Here is a 24,215-nt window from a genome sequence, read left to right on the forward strand (position 1 = left end):
TTTCTTATTCCATGGTGCTTTGCAAAGCATGCAAACAAATTACAGCATGTGCTTTTACCGGTACTGGCAATGCCATGGACACTTGTCTGGTAGAAAGAGGACGAACGACCCCATAAAGTGATGGCGAAATTTATCTTCAAATAATACCCATTCGCTATTTTGTGGCCTCACAAATCCCTTCGTAGGGTCTCTAAGTCTGAAAATTCATTTATTAACCAGATGTGACTTCCAATGGTATTATAACTTGTTATGAAAGCAAAAATAAAATAAAATATAAATTGGATAATTTTCAAATCAAAACAAAATCCACGGCCACAATGTATACGTACAAAACCAACATCCACAAAAACGAAGGCTTTGATCAGAACCCAGTTTCTTAATCTTGTTGCGTGCACATATATATATATATATATATGCGCATTTAATGGGAAAATTGAGCGTTATCTTCATGTCTGTTTTCTTCCTCTCTTTCTTACAGCAGAATCCATGCCGGAAGGAACAGTACAAGAAGAAAGGCGTAATTAAGAATTCATTCTTTCTGTTGTTTTGCCATTTATGTTAAGCTTCTGTGGAATCACAACAATAGCTCTATTTCCTATAGACATGCTTTTCTGATCAAACCTTTGAGAAGTACTTAGCTCGCTTTACGAATTCCTTTTCCAAAGCAGGTCTCTTATTCATCTTTGAGTACAACATGTTCTTTTTTTTTTTTTTTTTGGGGTGGCTCATGCTTTTTCCATTTCTTATGCTTATTGAATTTCTAAGCTATAACGTTGAACTTTGAAGACTTTAGTGACTGAATATTTTCATCTCCTTTTATAGAAGTTGTAGTCATTTTTCTATCCCGAAGTAAGAGAAAGAGTCTATGAAATTCAAGTGCAAATGCAACAGAGCTAAAATTTCTCTATAGTTTTTCTTTATGTTGAAAATATTTTCTTCTTTTGTTATGAGATTTATAGATTGTGAGAAGCATTTTCCTCTAGATTGGAGACTTTTTGTTCTGATGGCCATTTGTACAAAGTGCTTATTATTTCAATTGGACCATTTTCCAATATGTCAAATAAAAACATGTCTTTTTATTTATTTATTTATTTATTTCCTTCCCAGGTGGTTTTTTCCTTTTTCAATTTTTACCAATTGGTTTGAATTTGAAAATGGAGAAACGGAGTAGGCCAATATCTAATAAAAACCATCAACTGGGCAGTGGAGATCAGAATAACAGAAGACCAATTGAAGTCTTTAAACTGCCAGAAAATGATGAAATTGGAAATCCCAGTAACAGGATTGATGGTGCTCTACTGGAAACTGGGTCATCGAGCACTTCAACCAATACCAGTAGAGAACCTGTCAACAAATGGATGGCATTTGACCAAAAAGCCCCCAAGAATTCCAAAAACACCAACACCACTCAAAACGCTGCTTTTTATGATCCAAATGCAAAGTCTGCCTCGACTGGTAGTAATAACCAAATTATAAGAGAGAAAGTGAGCATAGCAGAGAGGACTGCAGAATGGGGAATCGTTGTGAAGGCAGACGTGGTGGAGGCGACCATAGCGAGGTCATCCGGCGAAGGAGAGAAAATCAAGAGCTCGTCGGAGAGATTTGTTGCGGCGGCGGCTGCAGGGGGTTTGGAATCGACGAGGACGTCGGAGGAATCAAATTCGGATGGAGGAGGGTTTCCGAGAGTGTCACAGGAGCTGAAGGATGCATTGTCCACATTGCAGCAGACTTTTGTGGTGTCTGATGCCACAAAACCTGACTGTCCTATTATGTATGCTAGTAGTGGCTTCTTCAGCATGACTGGTTATTCCTCTAAGGAGGTCATTGGAAGGAACTGGTAAGCTCCTTATCTATTTGCTCATCGCAAATCTAGTCACATTTATTTATTTGTTTTTTAAATTGCTAAGTTATTATTATTATTATTATTATTATCTTTTGATAAATTGGAAAAAAGACCTTAACTCGAGGCCTAACCCAACACTAATTCACATCAAAATTAAATATATAAATATTTTCATCATTCACAATAATTTATTTGATATTTCCAATTGATCATATAAATTATATACTAATTTAATCAACCTTATTTGATCAAATTAAATATATATAAACATTGTTATTAAATTTTAAACGTAAATGATATTGAATGAGAATATTTGACATTAAAAATATGAAATGTCATTCCAGTAATATTATAGTTGTTTTACAATTTGATATATAAGACTTTATATAAAAAAATAATGTTAAAAACATTTAGGCACTCTAAACTATTATATGTTGTAATAATTTAGCCTTTCATCCTCCAAATAGTAGAGAAACTCATATTTCCCATATACTATTGTTTTCTGTCTTTTTTTTTTTTTTCAATTATATATCCTTCAACTAATTAATTTCATTAAACTAACTATATACAACTTTTATTATGTTCTATTTCATTTTTTTTTATTAGTGTGTGTATGCTTAATTTTATCAAATTTATTACAAAACAATCACATGATTGAATGAAAGCAAGGATGAAAGAATAATTTAGGGGGCAATGTAACTGTTTATTTTATATTTTATGTTTTATTATTATTATTCGGTGAAATATTATTATTATTATTTTTAATTGGAATGCAAAATGCGAAAAATGCAACAGCTTAGGACGGTAAACTGCAATAAACCATAAATAAATTAAAAAAGAAAGAAAGAAAGAAAGAAAGAAACCAAGCACTTATATTTTATTTTATTTTACTAAACTTAAAACGAAAAATGGCGCGGCTCATGCGCAAAGTTAACCTCTACATCCAACAGTAGTATCCAGTCCGGACTCAGTGAGCCAACATGATGGACTCGTTCACGGGTAATGTGGGGGACAGGGAGAGCGCGCCATGGTTGGCTCATGAGTTAGAGTTTGAAGCTCGTGATTTTTGGGCATTTGGTCACTGTAATCGTCAGTTTTATGTTGATCTTTGTTTGGGTTTCAAATTCAAACGTCAAGCTCCAAAAAGAAGAAAAAAATAAATAAAAAAGAAATTAATGCATCGAAAATGGTGGATTTGGAATTTGAAAATGGTAAGAAAATGAAGGTGGGTTGTTTTGGTTGCAGCCGATTTCTTCAGGGACCGGAAACTGATGGGAAAGAAGTGGAGAAAATAAGAGACGCGGTTAGAAATGGGAAAAGTTACAGTGGAAGGCTGTTGAACTACAAGAAGGATGGCACTCCTTTCTGGAATCTTCTCACTGTCTCTCCTATCAAAGATGATTTCGGAAACACCATCAAATTTATTGGGTCAGTCTTCTCTTTCTCTCTTTTCTATTTATTTTGGGAATTGCATTGCCTTTTTTTTTTTTTTTTTTTTAATTTTTTGTTCTAAGTTTAGAAAATGTTGGATTCTAAAGTATCAAATGCCTTTTATCTGTAATCTGTATTAGATTTTGTGTTTAATCCTGTTCTTATTTAAAACTGGATCTTACTGTTTTAGCTCAGATTCTTCTGGGGTCTTACTGTTTTAGCTCAGATTCTTCTGTTTTGTTCTGTCTTTCTTATTTTTATTTTTCTGTTGTTTTTGGGTGTTCCGTACAAAAGCATAATAAAAGAATTGCATTAACTGAAGGGTTGTTTGCTCCAATGCCCCTAAACTTTGCCCTATGTTGCAAATTATTGCTTGAATTACGAGATTAGCAAAAGTACCAGAAATTTCCAAACAGTGCCATGCAAGGATAATTGTTTAATTATTATTATAATTAATATTATTATAATTATTATTATTTCCCTCTAGATTATAAAATTGGATAAGAGTTGAAGAATGTGCAATACTCAGGCATTTTAACAAAATGAGACAAGTTCTCAACCTCCTCCAACATTGTATCTAAAATAAGGGAAAAAAAATCATACGATTGTCCTCACATAGCATTGTTTGTAACGTTCATGGTTCAGGGGTAATTTGTAACACAGGGCATGGTGCAAAAATCCATAAACCCTAAACTGAAATCAGAATTGGGGTTAGAGTTAGATAGTTCAACACTTTTCTTTTGATTTTCTTTAGAAAGTTGCAGTGTTCACTTGGCAGTTGTAGACATTAATTACTAGTAAAATTCTCTATTTTAGTTTCAAAATTTTATAGTTTTGGTGAAAATGATCTTTTGTGTGTGTAAACTAAAGATTGGTGCAGACTAAGTTTAGCATTCGTGACGCTTATGTGTTCTTCATATTGTTTCTAAATTTATTAATTTCAGTTACATATTGTTTGAGTTACTAATTTGGAAATAGCCAAATAAATAGTCATGGACAATATTTAATTTCATTTTGGTGTTTTCTTTGAAGTATGCTATGATATTGTCTTCTAGTGAGTTTTTCAATGTTGTTTCACAGAATGCAGGTTGAGGTTAGCAAATACACAGAAGGAGTAGTTGACAAGGCATTACGGCCGAATGGATTGCCCAAGTCACTAATCCGTTATGATGGTAAGCATATTTTGGCCAGTTTCTTATTAAATGCCCTGGATTTATTTCTAATCATCACAGCTTCATGTATCAGCTCGTCAAAAGGAGAAAGCACTAGTTTCCATTACCGAGGTTGTGCAAACTGTGAAACATCCGCGATCTCACATTCGGTCTGTGAGTCAAGACACTAACAGCAAGCCTGAAGAGGAGGGCAAATTCAACCTTGATTATGTTCTACCAAGTTCTTCGGAACTTATAAATTTGGATATACCTAGTAGACAAACTCCTCAATTTGATAATAGAAGTGATATATCTCAAGTGAGTTCTTCACAAGATGCTGACAGGAAATCCAGAAAATCAGCACGCATTTCCATGCTAGGGTGAGATTTCTTAATCAATTTTATGTTGTTTCATTTGGGTGAGGACGTAGTATTCCTATGGTTTACAGCTATTTTCATTTTCATTCCATGTATCAAATGTATAACCAAAGTTGGTGGCATGGTTGCTTATTCTGGATGTTTAAAATCCTCCATCAGGTCTAAGAGAAGGTCCCTTAATTCTGGGGAGAGGAATGAGCCAAAACCAAATATTGAACCAGAGGATTTGATGACTAAAGACTTGGGACGCACTGATAGTTGGGAACATGCTGAAAGAGAGAGAGATATTCGCCAAGGCATTGATTTAGCAACCACATTGGAGCGCATTGAAAAGAATTTTGTGATTAGTGACCCTAGACTTCCTGATAACCCAATTGTAAGATATATGTTTCTCTTTTACAATAAACAAATATATGCTTTTTTGGTAAAAATACTCAAGTGCATGCTTATTATAGATACCAGTCAAACTTGTTATGTGTCAAGTTCTTTTTTCCATGCTTAATGGGCTACAAAAATGAACTATAATCTCAAGCCTCAAAACACGATACTCTTTATTGTTCTCTCTTCCACATCCATTTTAGCTTCTTAACCCTGTAACATTATACTCATTCACATTAACCGTTCGTACTCAGTCTTCACTACATTAATACTGCATGATTCCTCTCTTCACTACATTGATACTGCACGATTCCTCTGTATTCACTTCAAAAAACCTTCTATATTATTTTGGAGCCATAATGCATGTTGCTCTTCAGATCTTATCATGTCATGACATTTTTAAATTCTTTGTATCTATGTTATAAGAGAAATGTTAATACACATGTGTGTCTGTATGTATGTTTTAAAACAGAGAACAATAATTTTCTAGTTCATTGTTTGCTCATTCAAATTGTGTGAATTCAGTAGCACCTTATCTTTGAGCACTTCAGATGTGTAAAGATTCTTTTATGGGATAGTTTTGTACTGCAAACTGCTGACGTTTTGTATAATAATTAATATTACAGCTCTCATTGGATGTATTATTTAATACTCTGAATGGTCAAACTGCAGAACAGAAATTATGATTTTTCTAATACTAACAGACTGATATTTCAGTTTGTGCAAATCTTGTATGTGGTATTAATAGTATATCCATTAACACCTATTGTAAGCTTCAGAGATTCATACTAAAAAATTATTCCATCTATAACTTGCACATAAGCATATGGTCCTATACTAGAAACTCTTACCGATTATAAAATGCTTTTTCATGGTGCATGTTACGTTATGAAAGTGACTTCAATCACTCCTTTCTTTACAGATATTTGCATCTGATAGCTTTTTAGAATTGACAGAATATACACGCGAAGAAATTTTGGGAAGAAATTGTCGGTAAGATAATTTGTAATTTATCCTATTATACTGCTATTTTACTTCTTTTTCCGGTAATTTAATGCCAGATTTAAAAACATATCATTTATGATATTATATCTGGTAATCTGATGCAATTGTATAGAACCAAATGAAGTTAGAACAATATTTTATTTCATGATACTATTGATATAATCCTTTGTCTGGATGCAATTTCAATAAGCATTGTCAATTAAATATTGTTGTTTGATCTATTATATAGGTTTCTTCAAGGACCTGAAACAGATCAAGCAACAGTCTCAAAGATTAGAGATGCTATTAGAGAACAGAGAGAGATTACTGTTCAGTTGATCAACTATACTAAGAGTGGTACGTAAATGCTGTTTAGTTTCTGATGGTGCAAATATGACATATACTTCTTGTTCGCCATTTATATGTTCTTCCACTGGTTCATATTGCTGAGGAGCTAGGATAAATTATGGCTTTTAATTGTAGATATCTTATAATGTAGCTTCCATTGTAATTTTAAATGTTAGATCTTTTGTAGATTTTGTGTTTTACATTTCTTCTATTTAGTTGCATCATTATTATTTATTATCATTTATGATCTACAGGAAAGAAATTCTGGAATTTATTTCACTTGCAGCCCATGCGTGACCAAAAGGTTAGTTTTAGATTCTTGTTATAGACTAAATCCCAATTCAATTAGGCCTTAACTCCCTTATTGTTGATATTTCCTTTTGAGTCTCTTATACCTTTTTCAGGGTGAGCTTCAATACTTCATTGGTGTCCAACTGGATGGAAGTGATCACTTGGAACCCCTACGAAATCGCCTGTCAGAAAAAACAGAGATACAAAGTGCTAAGTTGGTAGATATTTTTTCAGTTTTTCTTATAAAGTTTTTATAATTCATTTAGCCATATTATTGATTTAATGCAGGCATCCTTGTGTAATTATTGATATGGGCATCTACAGTTTACCACTTACAGACAATTGCACACTGCACAGATAATTAAGATTTATGGATGCTTTCGAGTTTCTGATAATTTCTATATGCTGGAGAAAGATAAAGATACAATTATCATAACTTCCTCTCTCTCAGACTGAAAAAGCTATATTAAGAGACTACAACAATTGAATAGAATATTGGAGGTTTTTCTGTATCAGTATTATATATATTTCAAGCAGTTATTAGATAGAGTTAGCGAGAATGTTCTAATTATATCTACTGTAAAAAAAAATCTATAAGCAATGAAAGTATGATGGTATACTAAATTACCAGTAATTACTTTTTGTGTTTATTTTCCTTAACTGTTCTGATGCTTGAGCATATGTTTTTGTCTTATCAGGTTAAAGCTACTGCAGAAAATGTTGATGGTGCTGTCAGAGAACTTCCTGATGCCAACTTGGTAAGGTACTCTTCTCTGTTTAGATTGATAATTCATATGTTTATCATTGCTGGGTTTCCATTTATCAATGTGAATCATCAGACTAACTATTCAAGTGTTGAGCTGCATAGTTTTTAAAACATTTAAGATATAGTACCCCTTGATAAAAACTGATGGTTGTAAAATGGCATTCCTTCCAATAACTGCTTATACCAGATATAGAATATCCTTTCTTTAATCTGCCAAGATATTCTCTTTTACAATTATTTCTTAAAAATAAAATGATTTTGTTTGTGCATTATGATTTGTAGATTTTGATAGGTTCATCCGATATATGTAACCTAGATCTTTCAATACCTAAAGTTTTGACAGTCATACTCAGACTTTGATTTTCTTCTGTTTATTAATCTTTTGTGTCGTTGAAGAATGAGTACTAGTAGCTTTTAGCGTCCTAGTAGTCTCATCAGTGCAAGTATATTGTACAATTTTTCAGAGACCCGAAGATTTATGGGCTCCTCATTCTCTTCCCGTCTCCCCAAGGCCTCACAGAAAGGGTACTTCTTCTTGGTTAGCGATACAAAAGGTATTGACTGGGCAAGTTAAGATCATACTCTTTCAAAACTCTAGAACATTTTGTCATATCTGTAACTTGAAGTTGTTGAGATTTAGATTGGATGAGTTGACTATAAACTTGATATCTGATTCTTGCATAAAGCTATTTTGAATCAGGAACTAGGTAAGAGATAGGCATGACTAGGATATAGTTCTTTATCTCTAACTTTGACTCCATTTTAAGAGGTTCCATTGTCTTCTGAAACAAATCACTAAATTCTGGAAATGCTACAAAATAAAGAAAAGAAGGTTAATTTTCTCCATCAGGCAAAATGTGCTGAAATTGAGCCTAGATATTTAAATATATTTCGGATGATATCGAAAGAAAGAATCTAAAATTATACCTATCATTTTCTATGGTATTCATAGAAAGAAAGAATAAAAAATTATACCTATCTTTTTCTTTACTATTCTTATCCCAATTGAAACTATTTAATGGAAGAATGATTAATATCCCATCTTTTGTTATGTTTGACTGAATTTTTGGATGATTTAGGATTTTTGAGTTTGAAAATAACTTCTTAATAACCAATATATATTTTGGGTTGTTTTCCTGTTTCCATATGTTTTAGTCTCTCATCCTTAGAGTATCGGTATGATACACTTTTGTGTATTGGCCAATATTGTGATAATTCTGTACAGTTTATGGTATGTATTGGAATGGCTTTGAGATGGTACATGTTATATGATTTTGATTATTCAATGTTTCATGATATATTGGATTATAGAGAAAAGTTATTTGACATGATTGATATCTAAAAGTCCTATTGCCCTGCTACCATCCTATAGAACTGGGGTATTATGTCTATGAAATTGTCCTCGTTTACAAGCAGTTTTGCATGAAGTGGTTGCTACAAGGTATCAGCATAGTTCTGGAACTGTAACTTCACTCTAGAATGCTGCTGTCTTGAAAAATTCAAAAGAAATGTTCATAACGTGTTATGCAGTTACTATTTATATGAATATAAGATAAAATATGTTAGATAACCCATCAAAGTTGAGGCCATAATGACATGGTGAATCATCCATGTACTTTTGATGTGCCTACATAATGAGGCCATACATTAATTTACTGTGCTTTCTATGCTATGGTCTGAATGCCTGTAAGAGTTAATCTTAATTCCATATATTCTCGGAATTAAACTGTGGTAGTACAAACTTCATTGTCATCTTGCAGATGTCTTCCTTGATAATTTTTCACTCCTACTTTCATTGGCTGTTATCTATTTGTGCTAAGCAGATCACTGACTGTGGTGAAAAGATTGGTTTGCATCATTTTAAGCCCATAAAACCGTTGGGTTGTGGAGATACCGGCAGGTATTGCTGCTATTAATCTCTCTCTTCCCCCGCCCCCCTGCATATGTTAGTGAAAGGAGATATCAATTCTCAATAGTTTTGGTTTATTACTTATTGTACAACCTTTAGTTTTATCTATTAACCAAAGAATGCCTTGAATAGTTTGGTGTAGTTGACTTTCTTTTAATATATCAATTCAGCTAATTTTGATTCCATTCATATCTATCTGAACCAGCTATACTTGAATAGAATCTGTAATTAGTCTTAGTGCTGTCATCTGGACCAGATAATTCAATCCTAATTTCTTTTAAGAAACCCCAAGGGTTTCTTCCTCCTTACCTCTTTTAAAAGGATTGTTTAGATCTCGTTCACAATGTAGAAATGTCCTAAAACTGGAGCATGTTAGTTTCCATGTATGGTTACTTCCCGTCCCTCTTTTCCTCAGTTTGGATATGGCTAGATGATCATAAGAGGTTTGGATAGCATCTTAATTAGTTAACATCAAGGCATGGTTAAACATGGTGGAGTTTCTACTACTCTAGTTGTGGATCTCCCACCTGGTTCTGAATGGATGAGAATAGCATACACAGAGGACACTAATCCATAAATTACCACAAAAATTGCACTAAAAAATAAATAAAAATCCTATATTTTCCTTGTTAGAAGAAAAGGAGGTATTTCATTGTTATAGTTCATGAGTTTTATAATTTGTTGAGATCGATTGTTCAATAAGACTCAAAGGAGTAGTTGATAGGGAAGATTTTGAAGATTAATATGGGTTCTTTAGAAGTTGCATGACTGTTGTTAAGTTATTGTTGATGACTCAACTATGTACATCTTGCCAACTTACTGGACATAAAAGCAGAGCTTACATGCATGAGAAAAAATTACTAGAAACAGAAGTAATTTGGAACCGACCAGAGGATAAAAGAGTCAGACCAACCTAATTATGCATGTGAAGCCAACACAACAAACATTTAACCTAATTTATATCCTAACAGAAAAAATGCTCTCTTTGTGATTGAGTGAGAGCGCAAGATTTAGTAGACATGGTGCTCATATACCAAAAATAATTAATTGGAATTCGAAGTGAGAAGGAAATGAAAAGAGTTTGAATTGGGAATACACCATGCATCAGGTTATAGAACCTGGATACCAAATAATTACAGTAGGCGGGGAGAATAATAATAACACTATAACATGATGGATCTGCTAGCCTCTTGTGACTACTGAACTTGGTAACTGGAGGTGAATGAGGAAAAATGCTTATTTGAACTTGGTAACTGGAAGGAAAGATATCCAAATGTAAGAAACCACATTCTATTTGTTAGTAGTTCAAGCTTTTATGAATAGAAAGGCTTTTTTTGATTTCATTGACTTTGCTAGTGATTAATTGGTCATTCATTATAAGTAAAACCACTTGCATCTCTTAATAGTATTAATTACTCAAATGACTGTTTTATCTCTTTGTGCTACCAATATTGATCTGTTCACAACAAATGGTGATTTAATTTTCCTTTGGAACTGGTTACACCATATCTGCCTTTTACATGCAAAGCAAAATCAATTCGTTGTATGGAGCTTTAAATCTGCTTTTCAATCAAATTATTTATGATTTTTTTGCAGTGTTCATTTGGTGGAACTAAAAGGTACAGATGAATTGTATGCTATGAAAGCTATGGAAAAGTCAATAATGCTGAACCGTAACAAGGTCTGAATTTATAAAATCAGCCTATATTTTAAGTAATGCGAGAACAAATTTTTAATTAGTGTGCATAAATGTAGTTTCTGCAGATTTTTTTTTAGTATTTTTTCCACGTTACATGCTTAAAGCATGTCTTCACATAACTGCATTCTTTTTGTTTTTGTGCAAGAAGTTCCATTGCTATAAATCCCTAAGTTTGTTCAGAGATCATATCTTACTGTGATAGTTCTACAGGTTCACCGAGCTTGCGTTGAAAGAGAAATCATTTCGCTACTTGATCATCCATTTCTTCCCACGCTTTACACTTCATTTCAGGTTTTTCACTACTTTCTATTACAACTATTTCTTCTACTCTAGGATCTATGTGTGCAATACTTTATACATGCATGCATATGCAGGAATGGAGCTAGCAATCTTTACTAAGGAACAAATTCTTTATGCTCTCATATCTAAATTAAATTTTTACTTAAAATTAATATTTTCACTATAGAATAAATTTATATCTGTTACTGATAATATTATGGACAATAAGAGTTCTGATAATTATTGTGCAAGAACTATTAATAAAGAGTGGGAGAAACTGAACTTTTAAATGCATCTGTAAAGGTATAGTTGTTGCATGATTCTTCTATATTACAAACAAATCATCAAATGCACGTATAAAGGTATAGTTGTTGCATGATTCTTCTATATTACAACCAAATCCTCAACGCTTGAATGTGCCATCATGGCAATAACTTTGCTTACAAAAAACTCAATTAGACTACATATTTTTTAGCTCAACGATATATCAATATTTGCTTCATGAGGAATATTAGGTATCTGGAGCCATATTAAGCCCTCCTAGGGAGGTTTACTTGAACGGTCACATGCATGATGCATGGAAATCATGCCACATATATAGTGTGAGCCACATTCGACTTCCTAGAACCCAATAGATTGTTGTATTACTGCAATCCTAGAACAAAGCACCAAGGACGGACCTTGACAAAGATGGGTTTATTATGTTCTGTGATGTAACTTTATTACTATTAATGTTGTTTGCTATTTTGGAAGTGGGGGAGGGGTTGGGTTTCGATATATTGTTTTAAATTCAATCAGCTTAACAATGCCAAGAATATGTGTCTAATCCATTAACTTACTAATTTATACATATTGTTCATTACTTGAGCATTTTCCTTATCACTCGGTTAGTTCATAACTTATTCAAGATACATTCCTGATTCTTCTTATACTGATTGAATGAACTAATCCAAGCGCACTAATGTCTTTTTATCTCATCAGACTTCTACACATGTTTGTTTGATTACTGACTTTTGCCCTGGTGGAGAGTTATTCGCTTTGCTTGACAAACAACCTATGAAAATATTTAAAGAGGAATCTGCAAGGTACTTTAATTTGTGTACTTTTATTATATTAAGTCCCTAACTACTCCTTTCCTTACCTTTATTAGAAACTGGTGATTTCAGACAATATATCTGGTTATTGCAGTAAATACTCATGCACTCTCTGAACTAACCTTCAATTGAAGTATGTCAAGATAAAACGTAGCATATAGTTCTTATCATTTTAGTTAACAATGATAAACCAGTATCCATGCTTTCTCTTCTAACAATCATGAGCTAGTATCTATGTTTTGTCTTCTAACAATTACAAACCATTATTTATGTTTGGTCTTTTAATTTGTTTCTTTCACGTGAGGCAGAGTTCATTGATAGTTTTAACAGTATATAGCTTAATATGGATAGTTGGATACCTTCCTAATAACCTACATTTTCTGATTGATGGTAATTTAACATGGCATCAAATCCTAATTGTCTAACCAAATTTGCTTTAATTTATTGTGCTGCAAATTGAAAGCTAATTTTTTTAATTTTTTTTCTTCTTCTTCCTTTTTTCCCCCCCTCCCCCTCGCCGCCCCCCCCCCCCCCCCCCCCCCCCCCCTCTCTTGTTATTGCATGGATTTGCACATGATTTATTAAAGTTAAATGTCTACTTTGTCAGCTTGATATATGTAATTAGTCCCATTTCCTAATTGCTTTAACTTTTAGAATTGATAGCAATTTAACTATAATAAGGTGTGTTTTTTAATCTTATAATTGAAATACTGAATTACCTCAGCTTTTACATTTCAGTCCACTAGTTATATTGTTTACTTTTTACAACATGTTTAAATTTTTATTCCTTCTCCAGGTTTTATGCAGCAGAGGTTGTGATTGGATTGGAATATCTTCACTGCTTAGGTATTCTGCTCATGTAGTATCTTATTGTGATTAAACTATGTCACTTTCGGTAATCTTCTTTTGCTTGTGTCTGAACTTGGAGTAGAGCTTTAGAATATAGAGAAGTTGAATATAATGCAATATTGTTCAATAAAATGTATCACAACAACACTATATAACATAATCTACCAGAATAATACAGTAGCCCAGCTTGGAAAATAAACAGTTGTGAACTACATTGTTTGTGTGCTTGTAGCTTTAGTTGAATACTTGTGCCACAGGAAATTACTAACTAAACTAGTTTTGTAATACTAAATCAATTTTAAGGAAAAATAGTTAAAAAAATTTTGATTTTTTCTTAACTCTCTCAATTTTTTTGTCCTTGATTGCTTTATACAGGAATAGTTTATAGAGATCTGAAGCCTGAAAATATTTTACTCCAAAAGGATGGGCATATTGTACTAACGGACTTTGATTTATCATTTATGACATCCTGCAAACCCCAGGTATCACTCTTATTCCTGTTGATTTCTTAGGCCTACATTTAAGGATTCAGTTGAAAGAATTGGACTACCAGTTAAATCACTTGTTTGTGGGAGATGAGTTTACTGGTTGTTTCTTGTCTAAGGATTATGCATAGAAAATGTAAAATCCTTCTTAGACAGGCCATTAGGAAGAAAGAAAATTCCTCATTCATATTCTGTTGGAGGTCGGAAATTCTTTTTCATCAAATAGTGTGACAATGTTTAATCTTCTTAATCAATAGTGCAAATTATGAGTATTTTACATGTTTCTTACCACTAGTGTTTATCAATATATTTTATGATATTTTACTGCTCACCCACTGTTGTCACTTGAATATTGTAGTATTTATCTTTGAGAACATTTATGTCTATTCACGATGCATCTTGTGATATGGCCAGAATGTTTGCACATCTGCTTGAAATTTGAAATACTGCTGGTTCGTACATTCTAATTGATCTTATTGTGCTTTGTAGGTTATTAAGCATTCAGTACCTAACAAAAGAAGGAAATCTAGAAGTCAGCCAGCACCAATATTTGTTGCTGAACCAGCTACTCAATCAAATTCTTTTGTTGGAACTGAAGAATACATTGCTCCTGTATGATGAATCTTCAATTGTACTTGGTTATCTTTCTGGATTTTGTCTCTTTATTGGCATTTGAATGTTAGGTCTTTGGAAAGAGGATATAGAAAAAGTACATCTGCCTAATGTTTGGTTGCATAGCGCATGCACTTTCTTAGGCAATTTATTGCAAACAAGATATGACTTAAGCATCCAAAATCTATATAGGAGGTTATGGCAAGTAGAAGAAGCATCTCATGTCAAATCTATATCGCTTGCATAAGCACCTTTTTTTTTTATTTTTAAATATTTTCTAATTTTAGATTTTCATTATTGGTAAGCGATATATATGATCTTCAAATATGCAAGCTGCAGTCTATGGTCATCATGTTTAAGAGGAATTACTTGCATATCTAAAGTTCTTCTCAGCTATAATATTGCTATAATAAACTATAATAATGATTAAAATTGTAGTCGTATTGGTCTAATAACAGTAGTACTAACCATAATGATAATAAAAATTATCATATCCCCTACCTATGTCCTTTTAAAAGTTCTTATGGGTACTTGATTTCAGGAAATTATTACAGGTGCAGGACATAGTAGTGCCATTGATTGGTGGGCTCTTGGTAAGGACACATACCTATAGCCATTCTTGTAGCCCCTCCCACCTCTTTTTTGTGTTTTATTTTAATGTCCTCCTAACTAGCTCAGTAACAAATATTGGTACTTTTGTAATGCTTATCAAGCCATAGCTTTGATAATAAGTATTGTGTTACTTCTCTTATGAGCAACTGATGACCTTAAAATAATATGTTTCATGTTCCTTCTAAGGTGCATTATTTCCAGCAAACTATAGTATCATGAATCAATTGTCTAAAACTCTATCACCATGATGATAAAATTTGTGGTGTCATGATCTTAACGCACTTACTGACAGTTCTTATCTAGGAGTTTTTTACCAAATCGTGGTTATTATTGCATTGATTATGCTATTATGGTGTCTCTAAGTGGAGATTTGCATAAAGTAGTCACTCTTAGGAATCCGACCAACATTTTTTTTTTTAATTATTATTATTATTATTTTATTTGTTTACTAAAGAGTTAAAAACATATTAAGGATGCAACTTATATACAGAGAACATATTCAAATCTATAGACTGAACCATATGGCTTATGGTATAAGGAATAGGGATAAAATAGAGATGACAGGTTTATTTTTAAGTGATTTAACACATGACAGTTTCATCCCTACAATTTATTGTGGCGGTGGAATGCAATATTTACAGTCCATTTGGGAGTGATTTTAAAATTCCTAAAATCACTTGTAAAAAGATAAAAGAACTTCTTATGGTGTTTGGAACATAATGTAAAATCACTCTTTGGTGATTTTGTTCTTGGAAAATCACCTATTTGGTGATTCTAGGAGTATCAATTAGGTGATTCTTGAAAAATCACTATGATTCCTGGGGGGAAGTGGAATCTAGGAGTAATTTCCAAACACACTTTTAGTCATTTGAGTTCGACATTAGAAACCTGTCTGTTGTAGAGTACTTTCTCTTCACCCCTGGCATGGACCCTTTGTGATTCTAGAAAAACCACTATGATTCCTAGGAATAAAGATTCCTAGAGGGGAAGTTATTCCTAGGAATCATTTCCAAACGGACATTTAGTGATTTGCGTTCAGCCAGTTTATTATGGATGGTAAAACATTCATGGTGAAGTGTGGACCATTATGGACCTCTGTCGTAGAGTACTTTCTATTTACCCCTGGCATGAATCCTCTCTACTGCCACTGGTTGTTCTATTCAGGAAACAACATATTAGGTTGTTTAGATAATGTGTATATTTTCTGTCAAATAATTTTTTGAAAATGTTGTGAACATTGTTTATTACTTGCGGTTTTTAATATTTTGTGCTTCAGGTATTCTATTGTATGAGATGCTCTATGGTCGCACACCCTTCAGGGGGAAAAATAGACAGAAGGCATTTGCAAATATCTTGCACAAAGATCTCACCTTTCCAAGTAGCATTCCAGTAAGATATTAAATTTCTTAACGGGTATTTGCTATTTTTTATAAGCTGTTTTCTTCAAAGGATAGTTGGGAAAATCACCCTCTACTTTCAGACATGTCTGCAATGTCACCACTAAACTATGACATGCTGTCAGATTGATCCCTCCTACAACTTTTTTGTCTGAGTTTGAAGAAATTACTCTTCAAATTAGTAATAATAATATAAAAATTGATGAAATTTACTGACTCCTATTCAAATAGATAGCTGATATAGACACAATAATTAAATTATACATTTTCTAGGACCAATTAATGAAAAAGGAAAGAACAGATGCACAAAATATTGTTTCTATTCATTTTTGGCGCTTTTGTTTACACGAATAGGTTTTTATACATATAGCTGCTACTGTAGCACTTCTATAGTAAGTTTTTCTATTAAGATTCCTGTAGTCCTTGCTCAGCAGTATCCTGTGTAATCAACTTCTTGTTTTTCTCAATATGCTTCTTTGGAATTACTAATGGTTGGATCTGTTTTACACTGCTAACTTCTTATCATCCACCAACTTACATTGTTTAATATTCCAGGTAAGTCTCGCAGCCAGGCAGTTGATTAATGCATTATTGCAAAGAGATCCTACCAGCCGTTTAGGATCGAATTCAGGAGCCAATGAAATCAAACAACATCCTTTTTTCCGTGGAATTAATTGGCCTTTGATCCGCTGCATGGTATTCATTCATCTTTTCCTTCTGTTTGTTTTCCTTTTCCCAACTTATTACATCCGTCTCAGTTTGAGGAACGAACTCTGAACTTCAATTCCTAAAAATACCAAGGAGAAAATGATATAAGTCTAGTAGTTCTCCTAAAGAACAGATGCTAGGGCATTGTTTATCATGAAAGTTACATTTTTTGAAATATATTTGTGTCTGAATGCAGAGCCCACCTTCCTTAGAGGCTCCTCTTTGCTTAATTAGGAAAGATCCAAAGGCTAAGGATATAAGCTGGGAAGATGATGGAGTTCTTGTTAATTCAATAGATCTTGATATTTTCTAAAAGGTTTGCTTTAAATTCATATTACTAACCTAGAATACCTTCTTCTGTGCTTTCACTGCAAACACTTGTTCTTCTTAAGTTCAATGAAACTATATATTATCTTTACTACATTCAACTTTGCAGGACTACTTATTTGAATGGAGCAGAGAGACAATTCTCTGATGTAATGTTAGTCCTGCGTTTTTATAAGAAGATTGTCTATGTTGCCTCCGGTACAAGTGGTTGTATCTAAGTTTCATATCATGGACACAAGGGAAATGCCGGAAGGGTCTTAACGGTTTCTTGAAGTTCTTTGCTAGGACCAGGTTTGAGAGGGTCTGTACAAGAAAATCACCAGTGAATTTGTACTTGGTTACAGGAAGAATAGTACTTAGGCATGCAGTGAGTGGATAGAGTGAATTTGGCTATAAATAAATATTTTTATTTAAACGATTTAACTTCATCCAGGCCCTAATTCTTATGTAAATTTCTAAACATTCATGATCACTGTTCTCCAAACTCTCAGTCTCAAACGATGAATTACGGTATCATTTCCATTTTTCCCTTGATACTTATTTTTGTATCCTGAACGGTGAGTGTCTCAGCCGGTTGGTATTCAAGATCCTTCATTGTTACCACTTTGTTTAATTTCACTATCTGCTTTACCATCTCTCAAGCTTGGAAATTATTAATATGGTCAGAATGGTGAAATCAACAGATGAGATAATAATTTGAAAAGCCAAAATTCAAAAAACAGTTTTTTAATTAGAATTTAGGGTAAAATTAGGCCTTAGTCTGCTCATGAACCGAAACTATTTTCTGGTTTTAAAGACTAACAAATTGTCAAGAAATGTTTATAAAACCCATAAAGACAGTTCCTAGTTCATGGCTAAACAATTTAGTTTTACGAGAAACTTCCAGATGAAAAGGTCCCACTTATTTAGTTACTTTATATATCAAGGCATTGAAACAAAAAAGGCATTGAAACAAAAAATGGAAGAACTTCATTCTAAAGAAAGTAAAAGCACAAGTGGATGGATAAAGATTAGGCAAAACATAGAAATGCAACGTGAAGCTTTCTGGTTTGCAAATAATAATTAATCATACTGGTACAACAGTTACCGACATTTTACATGTACATGTTCGATAGAATTCCGTTACAACAATAGCTATAATTTACACCTCCGTGTAAATCAGTAAAATAGATGATGCTACATTTATCGGCTCCCTACTTGGTGGCCTGTGCGATTATATTACTTATCGAACTGGCTTCCTCTTTTGCAGTCTCCACCAAAGAATCCTAAACCGAACAGTGCATGTAAACTATGGAATTCAGATCAAAAAAAAAAAGAAAAGAAAAGAAAAAAAAAAGTCATGTACGTGCTACAGTTCTTGAAGTTCAGCGGCAATCAAAACTCATCTAATATAAAGTAGGCCTACCATGTTTAAGTAGACAATAATGAAGAAAAAGCTTACCTTGAAGTCCATGTACTTGAAAATTCCATCAGACAGGATTAATTTTCTTGGCTGAAGGATAATCTTTCATGTTCATTTCTTGCTTCAATTATTTAAAAGATATACTACAATCAGATGAAAATTTAGAGACGAGGTGCAAACTTTAAAGCTGTATTTATTTAAGCTTTACAATAAATTTTATGTGACACTACCAGATAGTAAGTATTATGTTATCACCTCCGAAGCATTCTGTACATTTGGCTGTAGAAGATTGAAGGAAGCTAGAAAAGAAAAACGAAAATCAAACAATATGTGGAATCAAAGATTAAAGACATTTTTTCTCCATTGAAGGGGACGACAGATTACACTTTGGTCTCTCACCAATAACCCTTACATGAACATTCACCATCTTTAAAATGATGAAATCTATTCCTATCTCTTACAATGATTTCTCTGTTAAAAAGTCTAGATATCAATTTTGTTACATCATGACAATCCCAACAAACTCTCAGGTTCTTCACAATCCTAATTGGCATACCTTCCCTTAAACTGATCAAACCAAAAGCAATTGCCACTTTCTCACTATGTTGACACAGAGCGTCTTCTTTCTCTTCTTCTTCAATGTCGAAGAGAACAGGGTTAGTATTGGCCACGTAGCCTGCTAATTTCAGCCGCCTAGAGATTTCTCCTAACATCAACTCAATTTCGTTGTACCTAGGATGGGATTTGTCCCCAACTAAGAACTCATGAACCTCACCATCAATCTCCAGGACACTACAACCAGGAAGCTTCCTTACACCTTTAGCCTTCATAATCTCCCGTACATTACTGACTGCATCCCAATTCTTTGAATCAGCATATATATTTGACAAAAGCACATATGCACCATGATTCTTGGCCTCTAGCTCTACTATCTTTCTTGAGGCAAGCTCACCTAATTCCCTATTCTTATACATTCTACAAGCATTGAGCAAAGCTCCCCAAGCACCAGCATGAGGCTTGATGGGCATGCTGTTGATGAAGTTTAAGGCTTCATCTAAACGCCCAGCTCGACTGTATAAATCAACCATGCATCCATAATGCTCTAACTGAGGTTCAAGTCCATAGACTCTTCTCATGGAGTCAAAATGCTCACGACCTTCATCAACTAGTCCAACTACACTGCAACCTCTCAAGACTGAAACAAATGTGACTTCATTTGGATGAATTCCATCTTGTTTCATCAGGGAAAAAAGTTCAAGACACTTCTTCCCAAATCCATTCATGGTTAGCCCACTCATGGCACTACTCCAAGTATATACATTCTTTTCACTCATTCCCCAGAAGACTTCCATTGCCTTGTTCATATCCCCACACTTTGCATACATGTCAATGAGAGCAGTCCCCAGCGTCAAAGTCATTGGCAACTTATTTCTCTCTATATATGCATGTGCCCATCTCCCCTGATCCAATGCCCCTAAGTGAGAACATGCCGATAAAACCGAAACCATACATACTTGATTAACCTTCACACCCTCCATTTGCATCAAATGGAATAAATTTAAGGCCTCCCTCGACTTCCCACACTGTGCATACCCTGCAATCATTGCATTCCAAGCAATAGGGTCCCGTTGTGGCATTTTGTCAAACAATTCCCTTGCAAAACCCACATCACCACATTTCGCACAGGCACTCACTATAGCCGTCTGACACACTACATCTGGCTCAGGAATCTCACCAAAAACCTGGTGGCACGAACTCAACCAACCCAATTCGGCATACATGAAAATCAACCCACTTTGAATATGTGGGTCATTCTCAAACCCATGTTTTACCACAGCACAATGAACGGAAGGTCCAGTCTCACGTGCGGAAAGCTGTGCGCACGTGCGAACCAAGAAATTGAAAGTGTAATTATCAGGTGAGAGATTATCATCAGAGCGGAGAATCCGTTTGTAGAAATGGAAGCTTTTGTGAGGGGTTGAGCTCTTGGAGTAAGCTCTTATCATGGAGTTGAAGGTGAAGAGGGTGGGGTTTGGACATTGGCTGAGGACATGATTGGAATAATAGAGATTGTTGGGGTTGTGGAGGGCAATGGAAGCGACAAATTGGCCTAAAAGATGATGGTCATTAAGTAGACTGTTAACAAGCAATTGGGTGTGGATTTGCTTAAGCTCGTTGAGGGTGGTGGACGATTCAATTAGAGAAATGGCTGGGTGTTTTGCAATGCATCTTAAGGAGCTCATCACTGTCAAATATCATATTGATTTTTGTATTGATTTACAATACCTTGACAAGCTCTTTCAAGTTTCAACTTGTATTTCTATATGTTCTCTCCACAATTAGCCAGCACAGAGTTGATCCAACCTTCCTAAGGGGGGAGTTGCTCCGCGAGCACTAGAAATGAGCTCTGCGCCATATATATGACAACTCTTGCAACTGGTGAATTTATAAAATTGCTATATAAAAATTTATATTTATATGGATAAAGATAAACCACATGTTGTATACCAAATATACTTTTAGCCCAAAAAAAAAAAAAAAAAAAAATGTTATATACCACTAATCTGTTTCTCCAATTTCTCTCTGGTTTTCTCTAATTATTTTTATGCTCTCTCTCCATTCTTTTCTTCCTTATATTTTGTCATTTACTTGTTTAACATATTACATATCACAAATTGATTCAATTACTTATTCATGCTTAGGTTCTATATTTCAACCGAACAAATAAAATGGATTCACTATTCCAATATATTCTTTTTTGGTTTCATTTCATCAATTATTCTCATTGCTCCAACTAAGTGTGCCCAAAATGGTTTGATCTATTTTAGTTTAAGGAACATGACCAATAATGAAAACTGTTGATTCTTATTTTCCACTTTGTGAACTGTTTCATGCTTGGAAGCTATTGCAAAGGCATTTCAATTTTACCTGCCTCTGGCAATGTTACAAGTTATTAGTGTTCGCTGAATGTATGTATTTGTTTCATGCTTCAATTTACTCCTCCTTGACAGGATTCTGTGAAGCACCAAACACGGTTTTGCAAAAACCAGCAAAGGTTGTCCTATCGAGCATGGAAGTTGTTGCGCAATCAATGGGATTTAAAACACATATTCGCAATTACAAGGTAAAATCTCTGGAGTTTTGTCGTATTTCTCTTACTTTTTCATTTATGAAGCTCTGTTCCTCTCTTTCTGGAATTCCATGTTGTTTCTTCCAACGTTCTGTAACGAGCCTTTGCTTATGAAGTTTTGTTCGTATTAGTGCATTGTTATTGTACACAATTTTCCTGGAAAATTCTGTGTCTAGTACTTACAGAGGTTTTTGAAATTATGTCAAATTTCAGATGAGAGTGGAAGGTCTTTCAGCTAACAAGACATCTCATTTTTCTGTTATCCTGGAAGTAAGATTTGCATATTTCTCCATATTGACGCTTACATGGCATCTCTTAATAATTTGATCAGCTGATTTTAGTATCTTTATTTTGGATGAAGATATTCGAAGTTGCTCCTACATTCTTCATGGTAGACATTCAGAAAGCAGCTGGAGATGTTGCTGATTATCTCAAGGTTAGTTTTCAAAAATGCTAACGCTGCGGTTAATACACATTATATTAGCAAGACTTGTATCCGACTGCCTTAGCTATTATATTATATATTAGATTCTTTTTTTCTTTCTCTCTTTTCTTTTTTGTTTTTTCATAAATTTAGTTAAGGATTCATTTCTACATCTTGCAGTTTTACAAAAATTTCGTTAGCAATCTTGAAGATATCATCTGGAAACCACCTAATGAATCAAGCAAATCAAGGATCTCTAAGAACCGGAGTAAGAGGCGCTGATTTTTACTTGTAACATCTTCATTCAGTAATGAATTACTACTTGCTGAAGTTCAATGTGTTTTGAAAAAGGCTTTACTTTCAAGGGTGATCTCAGCATGAGATTGTAATTTACAGTTTTCCCAACCATCCCTCAAACCTCCATCCCTGTTAACATCCCAATCCCAACAGGAAATCAAAAAATATATATATATATATATATATATATATATATATATATATTTATATATGTATATATATATAAATACTCATACATACATACATACATACATACATACATACATACATATATATATAGGAGTATAATATGTGATAGAACAAGATTATTACATATAATTTTTGTGTTATTTTTATGTATATTTTTTTTTTGTCTGTGTCTCTATCCTTGTACAAGATTATTACAATGCTTGCTCGAAATGAAGGACTGTAGAAATTGTTGAGCAGAATAAATGCAACTTGCACAGAGCCAATGCTTCGTGGCATGTTTGTCTTGATGAACCGGAAATACTCCGGAATACTTGTGGGTGTTTCGTGCTAATAAAGATAATATCACTGCGTTAATTATATTATAAGCTTGTTTTTGTTATAAAATCTTAGTAGTTAATAGATAACAAATATGTGAAATTATTATCAATATATATATATATATATATATAGTTCGTTATACCACTGTTTTAGACAAAGGTTTTTAACAAATAATTTGGACTCTTTATTAATCTAATCTAATGGTATATATTTGATATTTTAAGTATATATATATCTACGAACATTTTCAATGGTTTTTTTTATTGGAGTTTATGTGACATTGATTTTAGAAAGTGTTCATGCTTATGTGGTATTTTTTCTATTTAATAGATAATGTTTTAAATAATTTATTTTCAATAGGTTCTGTTTAAAATGTTCTTTAATGTTAATATGTAATTTTTTATTTTAAAATTATATCTAATTAAAAAAAAAAAAAACAAAAGCCCAAGCATGAGTTACTTTTCTTTTAACAAAAAGTTAATAAAAATAAATAAAATATTAACTTAACTTGTCTAACAGAGCTTACAAAAGTAAATAGTATTCTTTATAATTTCTTTTGTTAACACATAAGCTTGACAGAACTAATGCACAGAACCATTAAAGAAGATTTTTTTAAAATTTTATATATTTATCTGATGTGGTAAAAAATTTTTAAATGAACAAAATCATTGTACAGAGCCATTTGAGATACTCTAAACACCTTTTTTTTTTTTTTTTTATCTATCTAATACTTAAATAATTTAATGCTATCATAAAAATATTTATCTTTCCTAATTAGGCTCCCAAGAAGTTTTTCCCTCTTCAAGCCTCAATTATATTTGATTTTCAATTCTATATACATCCAAATTAAAAATCAGCCTTAAAATGATTACATTTTTTTTTTCTAATGTTAAAAAGGATTATATATATATATAT

General features: G+C 33.2%; 3 protein-coding genes across 5 annotated transcripts; 2 read left to right on the forward strand and 1 right to left on the reverse strand.

Moving 5' to 3' along the window:
- Positions 1–345: 345 nt before the first annotated feature.
- LOC107427131 (phototropin-2) lies at positions 346–18,143 on the forward strand. 2 transcript variants are annotated; one of them, XM_025077784.3, is made up of 24 exons: positions 346–668; positions 1,108–1,837; positions 3,089–3,271; positions 4,355–4,446; positions 4,520–4,805; positions 4,962–5,178; positions 6,103–6,173; positions 6,415–6,521; positions 6,767–6,816; positions 6,917–7,021; positions 7,502–7,561; positions 8,034–8,123; positions 9,330–9,469; positions 11,075–11,159; positions 11,388–11,468; positions 12,438–12,541; positions 13,347–13,396; positions 13,775–13,881; positions 14,374–14,496; positions 15,038–15,089; positions 16,385–16,497; positions 17,061–17,201; positions 17,410–17,529; positions 17,650–18,143. In XM_025077784.3, exons 2-23 carry the CDS (start codon positions 1,155–1,157, stop codon positions 17,524–17,526), a joined length of 3,057 nt encoding a protein of 1,018 aa, XP_024933552.3. In that variant the 5' UTR covers positions 346–668; positions 1,108–1,154; the 3' UTR covers positions 17,527–17,529; positions 17,650–18,143. The 2 variants fall into 2 exon arrangements, with proteins under 2 accessions (XP_024933552.3, XP_015892965.3); XM_016037479.4 differs by having other exon boundaries at positions 349–668; positions 9,393–9,469.
- A 1,132-nt stretch (positions 18,144–19,275) lies between these two features.
- LOC107427122 (putative pentatricopeptide repeat-containing protein At5g40405) lies at positions 19,276–21,366 on the reverse strand. Its single transcript, XM_016037468.4, has one exon. It carries the CDS (start codon positions 21,183–21,185, stop codon positions 19,338–19,340), a length of 1,848 nt encoding a protein of 615 aa, XP_015892954.3. The 5' UTR covers positions 21,186–21,366; the 3' UTR covers positions 19,276–19,337.
- Positions 21,245–22,938, forward strand: LOC112492961 (CBL-interacting serine/threonine-protein kinase 8-like). 2 transcript variants are annotated; one of them, XM_025077786.3, is made up of 5 exons: positions 21,245–21,381; positions 21,954–22,066; positions 22,286–22,342; positions 22,434–22,508; positions 22,677–22,938. In XM_025077786.3, exons 1-5 carry the CDS (start codon positions 21,363–21,365, stop codon positions 22,776–22,778), a joined length of 366 nt encoding a protein of 121 aa, XP_024933554.2. In that variant the 5' UTR covers positions 21,245–21,362; the 3' UTR covers positions 22,779–22,938. The 2 variants fall into 2 exon arrangements, with proteins under 2 accessions (XP_024933554.2, XP_060667621.1); XM_060811638.1 differs by lacking the exon at positions 21,245–21,381 and having other exon boundaries at positions 21,742–22,066.
- Positions 22,939–24,215: the final 1,277 nt, after the last annotated feature.

The sequence above is a fragment of the Ziziphus jujuba genome, chromosome 9, assembly GCF_031755915.1.
Source record: "Ziziphus jujuba cultivar Dongzao chromosome 9, ASM3175591v1".
In the NCBI taxonomy this organism is placed as follows: domain Eukaryota; kingdom Viridiplantae; phylum Streptophyta; class Magnoliopsida; order Rosales; family Rhamnaceae; genus Ziziphus; species Ziziphus jujuba.

Coding starts and splice junctions, on each gene's coding strand:
- LOC107427131 (XM_025077784.3), top strand. CDS start 1,155: ATGGAGAAACGGAGTAGGCCAATATCTAATAAAAACCATCAACTGGGC. Junction 6,174..6,414: donor ATTTTGGGAAGAAATTGTCG/GTAAGATAATTT, acceptor TCTATTATATAG/GTTTCTTCAAGGACCTGAAA. Junction 13,882..14,373: donor TGACATCCTGCAAACCCCAG/GTATCACTCTTA, acceptor TGTGCTTTGTAG/GTTATTAAGCATTCAGTACC.
- LOC107427122 (XM_016037468.4), bottom strand. CDS start 21,185: ATGAGCTCCTTAAGATGCATTGCAAAACACCCAGCCATTTCTCTAATT.
- LOC112492961 (XM_060811638.1), top strand. CDS start 21,791: ATGAAAACTGTTGATTCTTATTTTCCACTTTGTGAACTGTTTCATGCT. Junction 22,067..22,285: donor CACATATTCGCAATTACAAG/GTAAAATCTCTG, acceptor GTCAAATTTCAG/ATGAGAGTGGAAGGTCTTTC. Junction 22,343..22,433: donor ATTTTTCTGTTATCCTGGAA/GTAAGATTTGCA, acceptor TTTTGGATGAAG/ATATTCGAAGTTGCTCCTAC.